The 15365-nt window shown below is 48.4% G+C and overlaps 5 protein-coding genes across 5 annotated transcripts; 2 read left to right on the top strand and 3 right to left on the bottom strand.

The window, feature by feature from the left end:
- Window positions 1–2108: 2108 nt before the first annotated feature.
- Window positions 2109–3147, bottom strand: KD926_007116 (HMG-box domain-containing protein; the record flags this gene model as incomplete). The annotated part of the gene is made up of 3 exons (XM_053101590.1): window positions 2109–2551; window positions 2616–2905; window positions 2969–3147. The coding sequence occupies 3 exons, from the start codon at window positions 3145–3147 to the stop codon at window positions 2109–2111; spliced, it is 912 nt and encodes a 303-aa protein (XP_052960794.1).
- A 3530-nt stretch (window positions 3148–6677) lies between these two features.
- On the top strand, window positions 6678–8156 carry KD926_007115 (rRNA-processing protein SOF1; the record flags this gene model as incomplete). Its single annotated transcript, XM_053101579.1, has 3 exons — window positions 6678–6680; window positions 6755–7734; window positions 7796–8156. The coding sequence occupies 3 exons, from the start codon at window positions 6678–6680 to the stop codon at window positions 8154–8156; spliced, it is 1344 nt and encodes a 447-aa protein (XP_052960793.1).
- A 233-nt stretch (window positions 8157–8389) lies between these two features.
- On the bottom strand, window positions 8390–9639 carry KD926_007114 (putative short-chain dehydrogenase/reductase family protein; the record flags this gene model as incomplete). The annotated part of the gene is made up of 2 exons (XM_053101568.1): window positions 8390–9010; window positions 9148–9639. The coding sequence occupies 2 exons, from the start codon at window positions 9637–9639 to the stop codon at window positions 8390–8392; spliced, it is 1113 nt and encodes a 370-aa protein (XP_052960792.1).
- Window positions 9640–9854: 215 nt separating this feature from the next.
- Window positions 9855–11255, top strand: KD926_007113 (putative zinc metallopeptidase; the record flags this gene model as incomplete). Its single annotated transcript, XM_053101557.1, has 1 exon — window positions 9855–11255. One exon carries the CDS (start codon window positions 9855–9857, stop codon window positions 11253–11255), a length of 1401 nt encoding a protein of 466 aa, XP_052960791.1.
- A 314-nt stretch (window positions 11256–11569) lies between these two features.
- KD926_007112 (uncharacterized protein) lies at window positions 11570–15351 on the bottom strand (the record flags this gene model as incomplete). Its single annotated transcript, XM_053101546.1, has 7 exons — window positions 11570–13396; window positions 13727–13926; window positions 13998–14291; window positions 14347–14851; window positions 14907–15027; window positions 15092–15123; window positions 15190–15351. 7 exons carry the CDS (start codon window positions 15349–15351, stop codon window positions 11570–11572), a joined length of 3141 nt encoding a protein of 1046 aa, XP_052960790.1.
- Window positions 15352–15365: the final 14 nt, after the last annotated feature.

Raw genomic sequence — 15365 nt, 5'->3', positions numbered from 1 at the left:
CAAAGATTCCGTCTCTTACGAAAACATTAATATTAATATCTGTAACTTTATGAATCTCTCAGGCGTATTCTATTACGGAAAACGTTAAAGCAAATATATTATTAAGTTTTTTTTCCCTCTCTCTAGGTAACTGATCCCAGAATTCTATAAACGATAAAGTATCAAAAATATATTTACGCAAAAATCTAATGTGGTCCTAAAACCTATTACACTACCAATATTAGCTATATCTACTAAATCTTCTAATAATATTCCTACAATCTCATTACCTGACCAGCTCTAAAAGGCACTAAAAGATATTATTTACAAATATACTAACAGATCTGATCTCTCTCTGCCTATCAAATGTACTAAGTCTATTTTCCCGTTTACGCCCGCATTATTTATTACAGGCTAGAAAACCTTTAAAGATTTCTTTAAACTGAAATCAGATCCCTTTGATTCGACTAAATTTAAGCTTATATCTAATATATCTTATCTCTTTCTACTTAAATCCTGTAGAATATTGTCGGTTGACTTGGTCATTGCCCTAAGCAGATATCCTATCGATTCAACTGAATATAGGTATATGCTCGGTGGGTAAAAGTGAAGTGTCATTTCTAAACTACAATCTGCCTAGCTATTTGTAGTTCCACTTGTTTACACCTATGCATTCCTGATCCCTTGGTATGCCATTTGGAATGGTAGGCCAAGTCTAGGCCAAGCAAGGTGCTGTGCGGTATGTGGATTTAGGTCAAGATACTCTACCTCTCTGGTCTGGTTGATAACATCGTTCCAACAAATGTATTGCTGTTATTATTGATAGTGTTAGTATTGTAGATAAGTAAATGAATGTAATATCTGAATAATATATATAAAGATATAATTATAATCTATAGTAAAATATATTTAAATAATATAGATCTCGCTTTCAGCTAGAGAAGGAAAAAGGTAAATACCCAAAAAATAGCAAGTTTTATTTACATGCCACTAACACAAGTTAATATAGATACCTAATAATCTCCCTCCTTCAAGCTAAACAAACCAAATAACCTAAGAAAGAAATAATAAAATCTCACAATATAATACCGGGGTTCCCCTCTCCAGCTACCCTAATTCGCACGTAGTATTCTGCAAACCGAAAGAAAGTGCGATTCCGAAAAGCTTAGTTTGATCAATTCGGTATGACATGCAGGGAATTTATTTTTCTATATATATTGTTCTATTATAGAAGTGGTTGTGCTTATCCAGATACTTTAAACACGTGGCACAGAATATGTTGTACATTGGATCAGATTCGGGCTCGAGGTACGATCCTGTTGGAATTCGAGGTGTTGGAAGCAGTATTAAAGATTGAAAACTTATGAAATCAAGTATGGTTATTCTAATGATCATCTAACTACATAGAAAGAGGCCTTATCTATATGCGAAATGCAGTGATCAGAATGGAGGAATCCTCCGGTTCGATTGCAGGAACTCGCCGGCAGGAAGATGGAATCTCCCGGATTCATGCGAATACCGGGATCTTCCACAGATCCCACCTATTTTCCCCTATTCCTATACTCCCGCGACTAGAATAATAAGTGCAATTTCATTCTGTAGCTAAATATATTGGACGGTAGATGTACCAGAATAGAATAAAATAAGCCGCAATTTAGACTGTCTGATTGACTAACCACTACTTCTATACGTTTGTGGTTGATGATAAACTGGTCTTACATAGTTATAAAATGCCAGTGTCTTAAAAAAGAAAACCCCCGTTTAACCAAATGAGGATCGAGAATAAACAAGAAATAAAAGACTGTAGACTATTAAAACTGACGTTTTGTCACTATTGATTGCCAGATCATAACTGTCATAAAATATAAAGGGGAATAGGCACCGTACTTGCAGAAGAAAACGAGAAAAAACAAAAGGAAAAAAAGAAGGCCGTAAAAATATTCGTAAAACACCGTCCTGAGCATTAGGCGAGTGTTTATGCAAAAATTAATATATGTACAAAAGAATGCGAAAAAAAGTTAACCGGATACCGTAAAAGAGAAATACTAGAAAGAGAAAAGGACTAGAAGAGACCATTTCGAAGACTGCAAGAAGATCTTTACAGCTCAAACAATACACACCCGCTATGATCAATAGTAGTCAGTCACCAAGTCTGAGAAATCAAAGTTCTCAGAAAAAGGATTAGTCCGGCTATAGTCTTCCTGCACCTGCTGAAACAGGGTATCGAAGGCCTCGTAGTCGAACTCGAACGGCTGTTCCGGCATAAGCATATCGATGCCAGCGAGACTGTCGTCCGCAGGCAAAGGTGTGGCCATAGTCATCTCTATCTCAGTATATTTTCCGGGAGTCGAAACGTCTGACGCTTCGTTAGTCGACATAGGAGACTTGAGGGATTTAGTGGATAGGCTGGTCTTCCTGTATTGACGCGACGAGACTCGGCGTTTTCTTTCGGAGGGCTTGCGAGGGGAGTAGTGGTAGTCCGGGTACTCTTCGGCATGTTTTCGTTTCAGGTCTTCAGCTTGCTGACGGAATTGCATCTTTACTTTTTCGTCTTCGGCTTTCCACTGTTTGCCTAGAATCACAGCTAGTACCATTAGCAAACTGCCATCAAGTTAAGTGAACAGAAATCAGCTTACATATTTCGTTGTTGGAAAAGGCAGGGTATGCTTCCTTGACTTTCGGGTGATGATACTGACGGTACAGGATAAACGCATTTAGAGGCCGAGGAACTTTAGCCGGTTTCGCATGTATACCCGTTTTTCCTGGCACGTTAGTGACAGGTGCAATCTTTTCGTGCTCAGATTTCAGTGTTCTATCATGACAGGCAACCGATATCGCGGTTCCCGAAAAAGCCGGAATGCGCATAATGCGAAGAGCCTTGATAGACTCATCAACAAAAGCAACAACGGGGGCGCCAATGAGAGCACTGTCGTATTGATTAGTTTCTTCTATTATTATAATTATCAGAATTATCCTTGTGTAGACCTACCCGAGACGAGCCTTAATTTTGTCGACGTTGCATTGGCCGATCAAGTCGGTGATGTTGACGGGAAGAAGGACCTCATTGTTGGTAGACTGGAGATTCCCCAAAGCATCTTGCCAAAGGAGCTCTGTCAGCTTGTCGGTAGATTCAACTTCTGACTTCATGGCGATAGGAACAGCAGCCATTGTAGATTTTGTAAAACAGAATATTGATTTGGAAGGTATGGGGAGAGAGAAGTTGAAAGTTATATTCAAGCAGGAAAGGTTTGGGAATGAAAGAAGAGACAGGGGCGGAGGGTTGAGAAGAAAGTAGCTTAAAGACAGTGTCTCGAACGTCAGGGTCTCAGAATTAGAATGGGTGTTAAGTCCCGAGGGGACAACACCAGTGAATCGGCGGTTCAATAGGATGTGGGAGGCTGGTACCTTTCTTGGTTTACCTAGACAGGCGTAGTGAATTTCCAGAAAACTCGACCATATGGACTTTGAAATTGCTCACTGATCTATTCACTAGATATAACGCAGCTCTTCTGTGGCTCACTATCCACTTACAATCTCTCTATTTTACCTTCCATAAACGCTTCGTCCATTCAACTTTGTCTATAATGTGATAACCTCAGGAATGAAGAAATGATCTTTATTGTAGGCTAGTTACGAAACACTAGGTTGAGGAAAGAAGAAGAAGAAAACAGCGATTTACTGCATGAAGCAGTAAACAAACCCACTATGTGAGACAAATGAATCAAACAGTGCAAACTATGCAAACACCCTGCCCCCTGGTATAGGCGTTGCTGCATGCTCAGGACGTTACAGTTTCTTTATTCTTGTTCTCACTCTTCGCGCGATAAATTTTATCTCGTTTCTAAAATGCTTTTCTGTTCTTTAATACCGTCAAGTAAAGATATCGTTACAGTACTGTTTCTTCTATACAAGCTGTTTGGAGCGATATTATTTGAGTTCAAAAATCAGTACAAACGATAAAGCGATCTATTTAAAATGGCAGTCCCGCTAAACGAAGACTGAAAGACTCGATCTGGGGAGATTGTTTTTTACTGTTCTGTTCTTTCGTCGAGGTCTTTCGGAGATTAAGACTTCTGGTTTTTCTGGGGAGGCAATTTTCATTACGGGAGTTTGTCTCTATCTGGGAAGGAGTTTGACTGGGAGGTTTAAAAAGAAGAATGTATTTCGGGGTACTATTTACTGCGTTACTGTTTCTGTTTTCTACTTTCTATTTTCTATATGTGGACACCCAGAATGGGATTTTTTCAAAGATGCCACTTTACATACCATAGAAGAGAGGATGAAGCTCGTAAGGACATATACAGAGCTAACATATCTGAAATGTTGATCAGAAAAATAAATATTAAAAAAGAAGGAAATATATCTATCTAACTCACATCAAACCAATTCAAAAGAGAAAAAAAATTTTTTTACATAAATGATCTTCCTCCTTGGTGTGGACGGTCTACAAAGGAGCTTGGTATAAGACAAGTTTGTTTCTGACTCTGAGTCAAGGAATTTTCCCATGGGGAAGAAAGGCTATCTAGAAGGGAGGATGTAGAGGCTCTATATACTGCCCGAGGCTTCGCCTCAGGCAGGAATGCCTGCAGAGCATCCAGGAAGGTTCCTGGATGCCTACCGGAGGGTCCCTCGATCCTATACTAACTAACCAGAACGTTCCTCCGCACCGGGAAGTTCCCTGATTTCAGGAGGTCACACTTGGCTCTTCTTTAACTCTTTTATCTGTCTTAGCTTCTGACTACTCTTACGGACTTGATAGTTAAACTCGACTGGCTGACAAACTCACGATACAATGCTGGAAACCTGGATATAACTGGGAATGACTAAGGTTGCGCTGAACGGTATAAGTAAACTTTCTTTATATCTTACTTTTATTTTCGTTTCCGTCTTTTGTATGTGTTGACGAATTTTGCCTTATCCCGTTCTTGTCGATTGGATGCTGGATATTAGAGGGATACATTATATAGTTTCTATTGAACTTTCTGTTATCCTGTATTCGCTTGTCTTTTATCTGCATTTCTGTTCTCGAACAGGCAAATCAAAAGAATAAACCAGCAAAAAAGAAACTTGTATCTGAACTTCAGAATTAGAATAAGAAGGATAAATTCTTTTTATCTCTTTTTACGTTCCTTTCTCTCTTTCGTAAGCGGATCAGCACATAAGTTAGAATCTTTTACAAGTAACTAAACTGACTTCTTTCTTTTTAGATCCTAGAAATATATCTCCTCGATTAAAAAGCTAGACAGGGTCCTGCTATTTATGCCATTCTATCTTATCCTATCCAATACTGCATATCCTAAACAACCAGCGAAACAAACATCCAGATCAAGCAGAAAACAAACCAATAAACACAGACCCGTCTACGGCAAGCGATAGCGGCCAGTGTCACGGGCCGAGTGGTGGGTGCGCTTCCGCCACCTAATACCGTCTAGTTCAGGCCCACAGGTGGGACGGTTGCCCACTGAGCTACCTAAAAGACTAGAATACCAAGTCTGTTGATTTGGTACGCGCATCGCTCTATATAGTGGTTCTTGGTCGTTCGTCACAGCCAGTCCGCAACAAAAAAAGAAATCGCATAAAATCGCATAAAATCGCTTGAAAAATGGGTGTCCCTTCATCGCTTATTCGACCGCCTACTATAAGCAGTATAGTAGGCACTAAAAAGACCAATATAAAGTTCCATAGGATCCTATTTTCCAACCCGCCATATATAGTACTATACAAATTTGGACCAAATGTGACCTCCTGAAATCAGGGAACTTTCTGGTGTGGAAGAAGGTTCCGGAGGAACGTTCCGGTTAGTTAGTATAGGATCTAGGGACCCTCCGGTAGGCATCCAGGAACCTTCCAGGATGCTCTGCAGGCCTTCCTGCTTGAGGCAGAGCCTCGGGCAGTATATAGAGCCCCTACATCCTCCCTCCTAGGTAGCCTTTCCTCTCCATGGGAAAATTCCTTGACTCAGAGTCAGAAACAAACTTGTCTTATATTGAGCTCTTTTGTAGACCGTCACACCAAACACACTCACTAACGATCTTTCTCTGTTGAAAGTAATCGTGCTCAACTTATAAAATGAAGGACAGTGGATAGTCCATTCTATAAGTTAAAAAGACTAACATAGAATCTCTACGGGATTCTACTATCTAACCTGTTATATGTAGTATTATACTACGTTAGGCGAGCTCACCCGCTGTAAATCTAACAGCGTCTAATAATGCAACTATATTTATATAAATTCAAGTTATCTTACTTATTAAATCATTATAATCACTAAATAAGCTTATTAAAATTAAAATAACTATATTAATTATACCGTATATATTATACAGTTTACATTTAGTATCTGCACTGCGACCGCGGCCCGCGCGTAGGTCGTCGTACGCAGAACGCTAAACGTAAGTGACTGAAAGAAATATTAAATATAGGAGCTTTACCTGACTTTATATAGTTTTATATATAATATTCTAGGTAGTAGAGCTCTATATAGTTTCTATATTAGTCTTTTTGGCTCTTGGTAGTGATCAAGATTGCCTTCTGCCGGCAGAATTTACGAAATTTTTTTTTTGTTGCGGACTGGCCGCTATCGCTTGCCGTAGATTATCCGCCATAAAAAAAAAGAAAAAAAGAAAAAAAAAAAAAGTTGCGCTACAAAACAACATTGGATTTCTTCATCCTCTTCATAACCCAAAGTTAAGAGCGTCATGGTAAGTTGTCTCAAATTCTTCAGATCTTACGGATAATCTACATCTTCCTTGATCTTCTCTAACTTGCGTCTCAGAAAATCAAAGCTCTTTCTCGTCCTACGTCCTCGCAACAGGCCCCGGGGTCTTCTGTCGTTCGACAGTCCCGAAACCTAGACCCTACCGCGCATCCATTCGAACGTGCTCGAGAGTATACGCGAGCGCTCAATGCTACGAAGCTCGAGCGTCTCTTCGCTGCGCCCTTCCTGGGACAGATGGGCGACGGTCATGTGGACGGAGTGTACTCCATGGCCAAAGACCCCGGCAGTCTTGAGCGATTCGCCAGTGGTAGTGGCGACGGCGTGGTCAAGGTCTGGGATTTGACCACCAAGGGCGAAGTCTGGAATACACAGGCCCACGAAAACATCGTCAAGGGCGTCTGTTGGACACCGGAGCGGAAACTCTTGTCTTGTGCAAGTGACAAGACCGTCAAGCTGTGGGATCCGTACAATTCTGCATCGGACTCTCCCCCGCGTGCGACATATCTGGGCCAGGGCCCTTTCACTAGCGTTACGCACCACAGGAACCATCCCTCTTTCGCCGTCGCGTCTTCGCAGATCTCCATCTACGATCTTTCTCGGCCTTCCTCGACGCCCTCGCAGGTCCTTCACTGGCCCACTAACATCGACACCATCACCTCGGTTGCCTTCAACCAGACGGAGACCTCGATCCTGGCGTCGACCGGCATGGACCGCTCTGTCATTATGTACGATCTCCGAACCAACTCGCCGCTCAGCAAGGTTGTCCTCAAGCTGGCCTCGAACGCGATTTCGTGGAACCCCATGGAAGCATTCAACTTCGCCGTGGCCAACGAGGACCACAACGCCTACATTTTCGATATGCGAAAGATGGACCGCGCCCTAAACGTGCTGAAGGACCACGTTGCGGCGGTCATGGATGTGGAATTCAGTCCAACTGGTGAGGACCTCGTGACGGCGTCCTACGATCGAACCGTCCGTCTGTGGAAGCGGGCCGAAGGCCACTCGCGTGATATTTACCACACTCAGAGAATGCAGCGGTATGTACCCCACTTGAGTTCCCTTCTAGCCCAATTGATTATTCTGACCCGCCTGATGCAGCGTTTTCTCCGCCAAATTCACGCCCGATAACAAATACATTCTCTCCGGCTCGGACGATGGCAACATCCGACTGTGGCGCACCAACGCCTCGGATCGCAGCGGAATCAAGAGTGCCCGTCAGCGATCGAAGCTCGAATATGACCAGGCTCTGATCCAGAGATACTCGCACATGCCCGAGATTAAGAGAATCCGCCGCCAGCGTCATGTGCCCCGAACCATCAAGAAGGCCCGTGAGATCAAGAGAGAGGAGCTTATGGCTATCAAGAGACGTGAGGAGAACGTGCGGAAGCATACTAAGAAGGATGCTTTGCCGAAGAGACGCAGCGAGCGTGAAAAGATGATCCTGACCAACGAGAAATAGAGGGGTCTCGACCTGCCCCGGGGGCCAATACCTTCTTGCCTTATCTCTGGGTCAAGGTTCTCGCAAAGGCACGATCCTACATTCAAGGAACGATCAAAGAAAGAAGCAAAGCGAAGTCGTTCTAAGGCATTTCACATATATACATACGTCGCTCCGATACGTTCCATACACATGGGGGGCAGGTCCCGCATGAAAAGTTTTGAATCCAACTATTTGACTGCCGACTGGCCGCATCAGGCAGTTTGCGATGGCCCCGCTACTTTGTCTGACCCTGCAACGGACGACTCTTGTGCAACCGCATGGTCGATGCCGCTCAGAAACCGGGCAAATCGCTGCAGACTGACCGGCAACACCGCATACCAATTGACTAGCGACGCGAAGGTGGGCATTCGAATCACACCCGCACGACCTTTGTCAATTGCCGACACGATTTCCTGAGCAACGTGCACCGGTTCGAGCACGGGCGCAAAGAAACTATTCGGTGTTTGAACGGACTGAAATAGCGGCGTGGCTATCTGCCCCGTCTCGACCAGGACTAATTTCACCTTCTTATTGTCTCCCGACCTACGAAGCTCGGCCTCCAGTGTACGGTGGAGCGCGCTCAGACCAGCCTTGCTCACAGAATAATCGGCGAGACCGGCAGCGCACAGCTGACCTAGCACGGAGCTCACGTTCACCACGGTGCCCCCGGACGGGTTGGCCAACATGCGCGGCACGAACACTTGGCAGGTATGGAACACGGCGAGCAGATTCGTCTGGATGGTTTTCTGGAAGGCGTCGGCCGACAGGGACAGCAGCGACTGGCCATTAATACGCGCTGCGGCGCAATTGACCAGCACCGTAGGCGGACCCAGCTAGAAAGTCAGAGCTCGTTAGCATGTCATCAATTCCAGTTATCTGCCCATTCTCAATAGAAAAGTCCTCACAACAACCGTAGTAACCCCCAAATTTTTCAAGATGAAAAATAAAAGGGGGGGGGGGGGAGACAAACCTCCGCTTCAATCCTCCTCGCGACCCCCTCCACCTCCTCCCTCACCCCAATATCGCACCGATAATAATCCACCCCAGGACACTCCTCCCAAGAACCCTTCAACTCCTGTTCATCCTTGACATCCAAAACTGCCACACTCGCACCCTTCAGCCCATACACCCTCGCAATCAACAACCCCAACCCGCTCGCCCCGCCCGTCACGACGACGACCTCGTTGCTCGGATCCACGGTCCGCGGGCCCCCGTACGCGACGCGCCGGTTGAGGAACCGCAAGGCGGCCAGAACGGTCAGGACAGTGGCGTAGCCTGTCGCGATCAGAAAGGCCGGGTCTGTGTAGGGGGTTACTTGGGCGCGGAGACAGATGACGAGGACCCATGCGATCCAGGGGTGGAGGAGGGTGCGGTTGAGGACGCGGAGGAGAAGGTCGAGGGTGAAGGCGTCGTAGTGGGAGTCCGGTTGGAGGGGAGGGGATTTGGATTTGGAATTGGACATGGTGGTGGAGGTACTATTGTGTCGTTGAGGGGGAGGGGTGAAGACTATTCATGGTAGATAGAAATTGGATGGTTAAGAATGAAGAGCTTGGGGAGAAACTAGGGAGCCCATCGGCGCTTAGAGCTGGAGGATAAACCGGTGGGGCGGCACAAACATGCGGAGTTACCTTCATCTACCATTCCATTCCACTTCAACACCATAACTAAGTTATCAACATGCCTCCGCCCACTCTGTCTCCCCTGAGATCCATCCACAATGTCCGACTAGCTTCCTCGGACCCCAATCTCGATTCCACCTGGGACGTCACCTTCGATCCCAGCCATTCCATCTCAATCACTCCCTCCACCACCACCGAGAATAACAACAACAATGATAACCCACTGGCCCTTCCCACCCTAACACATCCCCACATCCACCTCGACAAAGCCTTTGTGCACAGCGCCCTCCCCACCGCATCGCATCTCCCCTCCACCGGCTCATTCCAAGAAGCCCTGTCCCTGACCGCACAAGCAAAGGCCCAATTCCACCGCGCGGACCTGCTACAACGCGGCGAATGGTTGCTCGCCGAGTCTGTCGCCTCGGGCGTCACGACCATGAGAGCTTTCGTGGAAGTCGATCAAACGGTGGGACTGGCCTGTTTGGACGCCGGGGTGGAGTTGCAAACACGCTGGGAAGCCGCCTGTCGGATCCAGCTGGTCTGCTTTGCCCAGGACCCGATCTTCTCGGGCGAGGCCGGCGACGGAAATCGTGCGCTGCTGGAGGAGGCGCTGGCCCGGTATCCCTGTGTAGATGTTATCGGGACAACGCCGTACGTGGAGGCGAGTGGGGAGGCGGCGAGGCGGAATATCGACTGGGCGGTGACGCAGGCCTTGCGGTTGGACAAGCATGTGGATTTCCATCTGGATTATAATCTAGATTGCGAGAGGGAGGCCCTCGTATGGTATGTCTTGGATGCGCTGCGGAGGAATCGGTGGACGGCCAGCACGACCGACAAACGGGTGATGCTGGGCCACTGTACGCGATTGACGCTGTTTGGCCATGAGGAATGGAGCCGACTGGCGGAGGAGATCCGTCGGCACGATCTCCCCGTGAGCTTTGTCGGATTGCCGACGAGCGATCTGTATATGGCTGCGCCGCCTGATGGTGAGAGTGATGGTCCAAGCAATGGCCGGCCAAGGGGTACCCTGCCAGTCCCCGAGATGATCCGCAAGTACAACCTGGACGCCGTGATGGGGGTGAATAATGTAGGCAATGCATTTACGCCGTGGGGGTCGCCGGATCCATTGTCGCTAGCTTGCCTGGGGGTGGGGGTTTATCAGGCAGGCACGCAGGCGGACGCGACATTACTGTATGAGTGCGTCTCAACGCGAGCCCGCGCGGCCATTGGCCTGTCGTCGTCTGAATTGGCCCTGAAAGATGGCGACCCTGACGATATTTTGTTGCTCTACAGTGTAGATGATACCGGCTGCGGAGTGTCCAGGCCACGAACACGAGTTGCGGATGTCGTATGGGATCCACCCGCCCGAGTGAGCAGGAGCATTGTCACAAGAGGCTCCCTGAAGAGAGCGCCTGCCTCTTTGTGTCCTGAGACATCGTATGAGTATCTCGCGACGTAGAGGTGTAAGTGAAAGCCAGCTCAATCCAATGACTTCAATTCAATGTAAGTCTGGTCTTTACCCAATCGAATGTAACATCTAGCTATGTCGGAGGCGATGTACGATGGGAAACAAGGGATGACCGAAGAGATCTTCTCTAATACGCATGAAACTCAGAATCTAAATAAAGAATCCAAAAAAGGGGAGTCAAGAGAGACCGCACCATCGTAAACTCCCGCTCAGTATCAACGCCACAAGCATCTAGGGAATAGTCGTCTGGTAAACTAAACATGAAACACTCATCTAAGATTCGTATAAGAACCAAGAGCATGAGGTCAACTGCCCCAGGTAGGTGCGATCCCATTCACCTTGGCTTGAGCCTGGGCGGGACCATGCAGCATGTAGCTAAACGTGGCACAATGAGGGTCTTCGCGCATAATGTCGAGGTCGTCCGCGTTCATTGGGAGCCGGACACCATTCCCGGCACGCGGATACAGGCGATGTTCCTCGACCTCGTACTCCGAGTCACCATCCGAAGACTCGTCGATGTACTCTTTACGGGGACCAGACATGGATGGAGCAATGTCTTCTCCAGCTCCTGACGTCGAATTCGCCGAGTTGGTCAGGGCCGGAGTGGTCGACGGAACAGAGAGGGGTGTGGAGGCTGTTGATAGATTAGGTTGGAAAGAAAACTTCGACGATGAAAGTCTTTTCAGGTCCTCTGGGAACATTGGAAGGGTCGGATGAGTACTGGATAAGGTGACGAGCAGCTCGACGAGAGCAGCATGTGACAAAGTCGACAAGAAGTTGCGTCGTTCGTCTGTGGAAAAGCCTTCGCCACCGGTTTCTAACCTGGGTACTGCCAGCGGAAGATGATTTTGAAGACTGAACGATGGCCCGCTGAGACTAGGATTGCTGCGGACCACGGTAGGCTGCGTAATGGTTATCTTGACGGGCTTACACTCCCGACAGTGCCATTCCTTCTCCTTGACCGTGACGAACTCGGTTTCGATCGGAGGATCATGGCATAGCTGATGCCACGCCTGGTTGCATAGATCGCAGAAAACGATCACATTGCTCATCGGACTATGGCCTCGCTGGCAATGCATGCAATTGATATTGATATCCTTTCCCTTTTGACTCGCCCGCTTGCGTTTGCGAGCAGCCGTGGCTGAAGCCGGAGTGGCCAACGAGCCACTGCTTGTCTTGGCCGCCACTGGCGAGGGCGCCGCAGGAACATAGAGCGAGGGTCGGTTCACCTGTCGACCGGATTTCGTCTGCGTAGCCGCCGGTGTTATATCGGATTCATCCGAGCTGGAGTCGCCGGCTCGGATGATATCTTCACTGCCTCGTCTGCGCTTCTTGGTGCGTTTGACCCCGTTTATAGATGTCGTGCTTTTGCGTTGACGAGAGTCGGCTACTGGTCTTTTTAGTTTAGTTAAGGAGGTAGGCGAGGACGTAGCTTTGGCTGCCGGGATTGCTGGATCCGTTGGATCCGTTGGACCCGCGGGAGCCATGGGCTGCGACGGCACCTGCGGCGGCACTGGGGGTTGAGTTGCGGCCACTGGACCAGCAGAAGGCGGACCCGAAGGTCTCGGAGCAATGGCCATGAGATGCGCCGGGTTTCCATGATTCTCCTGGGGAAGCGTCGAGGCACTTGGACTCGGGGCCTGTTGGGAAGCAGCAGGCGCCTTCGAGGTCATATGACTTGAGTAGACGAACGGCGCCGTTGGCAGTTCTATGATGGTGGAAGAGGCCCTCATCTTGCTGGCGGGCTGCATACAGCGGAAATTGTGCAAACCTTGACTGAAGGATGAATTTGTCCACCTGATAGGGTTTGTTTCATTTCCTGGCCGCTGCGGCGGCGGTGACGGCTGTTGCTGCTGTTCTCGTCTGATATTGCCGGCGACCCGGGCAAGGAGCTCGGTGGTCGCCGCGGATAATTTCGGGATATGTACTTTACTGGAGGAAAAGGAGGAGGTACTGGATGGCCGCTGTTCGGGATGCGACGAAATGGACACCGAGGACGAGTCAATACTGGGAGCCGACGGTTGCGAACCGGAGGTGGTTGGTGGCGTTGTCTCTATAGACGCCAGGGAGGAAGAAACCCCATGTTGTGATGACATGCCCCCGATCAGGCCAGAGAAACACACGCGCACTGTCTATGGGTGTGTGCTAGGGTGAGGTGGTGAAATCAAAGTGAGAGAACAACCCGGGGTTTAGTTGTTGTTGTCGCTATCCAAGGGAGGAGGCCATTTGGTGGTGAACCGACCCAAAGATCGTTTTATACTGTCACGTGATGGTCTCCATTCCTGACTGAAGATTCTCTCAAGGCAAATGCGATTTTTCTTATATGCGTCTTCTTTGAAGTCTATTTCTTTGGTCTTTTCTCTCTATTGTAGGTCTTTATTGAGCCCCTGTGAATCCCTTCACGGACTCATTTACGCCTCACATCTCCACATCATCCACCATGTCGCATGCTACGAGAGCACCCCCTCCTGCTTCAATTGGGCAATCTTCTCTGCCTTATACTGGAGTACCTCTCCGAGAATCTCATCCGTATGCTGTCCTAGAGTTGGGGGTGGCGTCCGGACGCCAGGGGTCGCATGGGAGTATTTAATAGGTGTGTTCACCAACTTGATGGGACCACACGCCGGATGGTCCACTTCTGTAACCATTCCACGAGCTTGGACTATTGGCAGCATCAGTATTTCTGTAATGGAATCGATATTCAGACTTCCAAATTGAAGGGCGAAAGCTCACCATGAGAATGGTTTAATGTCCCTTGGATATCGTTTACCGCGGCATAGGGCATCCCGCTGCCTTCCAGGATCTCCAACCACTCCTGAGTGGTCTTCTGCTTGGCCCTCTCCTCGATGAGGCCATCGATCTCTTTTCGATGTTTGACTCGGTCGCTGTTGGTGATGAAGCGAGGGTCGGTCTTCCACCCGGGATATCCAAGGCGATCGCACAGCACCCCAAAGAGCTTATCATTTCCTCCTCCGAAGAGGATGTCTCCGTCGCGGGTTTGGTAGCTTCGATAGGGGACGATAGATGCTGAGAAAGGGTTAAAACACATGGCTATTCCGCCTTCGAGACCCGAACGACTTACGATGCGCGGTCCCCCACCTCCCTGAATCCTTCTGCCCGCTGATCAGAGCGGAACTGGCGATATTTGCCAAGGTTGCAACCTGACAGTCGCTTAAACACGCATCAATGTGCTGTCCCTTTCCAGTCCTGACCCGGGCCAACAAAGCCGCCATGATCGCATTGGACGTATACAGCCCCGTCGTCAAATCCGTGACCGCGACACCCACCTTGACTGGGTCGCCGTCCCGGGCGCCGGTGATGTGCATCAAGCCCATCTCAGCTTCCACCATGACGTCGTAACCGGCGCGGTTACTGTACGGACCCGTCTGGCCGTAGCCGGTGATACTGGCATATATCAGCTTGGGGTTGATTTCCCGAAGCGTCTCGTAGTCCATGTTGTATTTCTTGAGTCCCCCGGGTAGGTAGTTCTCAACTAGCACGTCGCATTCTTTCACCAGCCGGTGTAGGATCTCGACTCCGGACTTGTGCGCAAAGGAGAGGCCGATGGATTTTTTATTCCGATTGACCTGTGTCACCTATCAGCACTGCATCCGTACAAGGCTTAGTAGGGGTCTTCTATACCGCAAGATAATAAGCACTCTCTCCAGGACCCTCCGACCCATCCTCGTACTTTGCATAGGGCGGGCCCCAGGCGCGAGTATCGTCGCCGCGAGTTGGATGTTCCACTTTGATTACATCTGCTCTAATTGCCAAACCATCAAAGTCAGTATGGATCCATGAAAAGGCTAGTCAATTGCAATGCATACCCCAGGTCTCCGAGAATCTGAGTACAGTATGGCTATAGTGCAAGCGAGCAATCAGTACATGGATACACCGCCCAGTTCATCAGGCTCGGGTCACCTACACCAGCCAATACTCTCGTCATATCCAGAACTCGGACCCCCGATAAGGGTAGGGTATCATTCGACGGCGTGGAGTAGGAGCGCCATTGCGGCGTGCGCCGAACAACGTGGAGAGCCGACGGACGAGCGACGACAGCGCGGTACAACTTCAAAAGGCCATGCATTGTGATCGCAATCG

This window comes from Aspergillus affinis, assembly GCF_023601865.1.
Source record: "Aspergillus affinis strain CMG 70 chromosome Unknown NODE_3_length_628324_cov_86_750800, whole genome shotgun sequence".
Taxonomy (NCBI): domain Eukaryota; kingdom Fungi; phylum Ascomycota; class Eurotiomycetes; order Eurotiales; family Aspergillaceae; genus Aspergillus; species Aspergillus affinis.
Note: the sequence above shows the minus strand (reverse complement) of the source record. Positions and strands in the feature narration are given on the sequence as shown.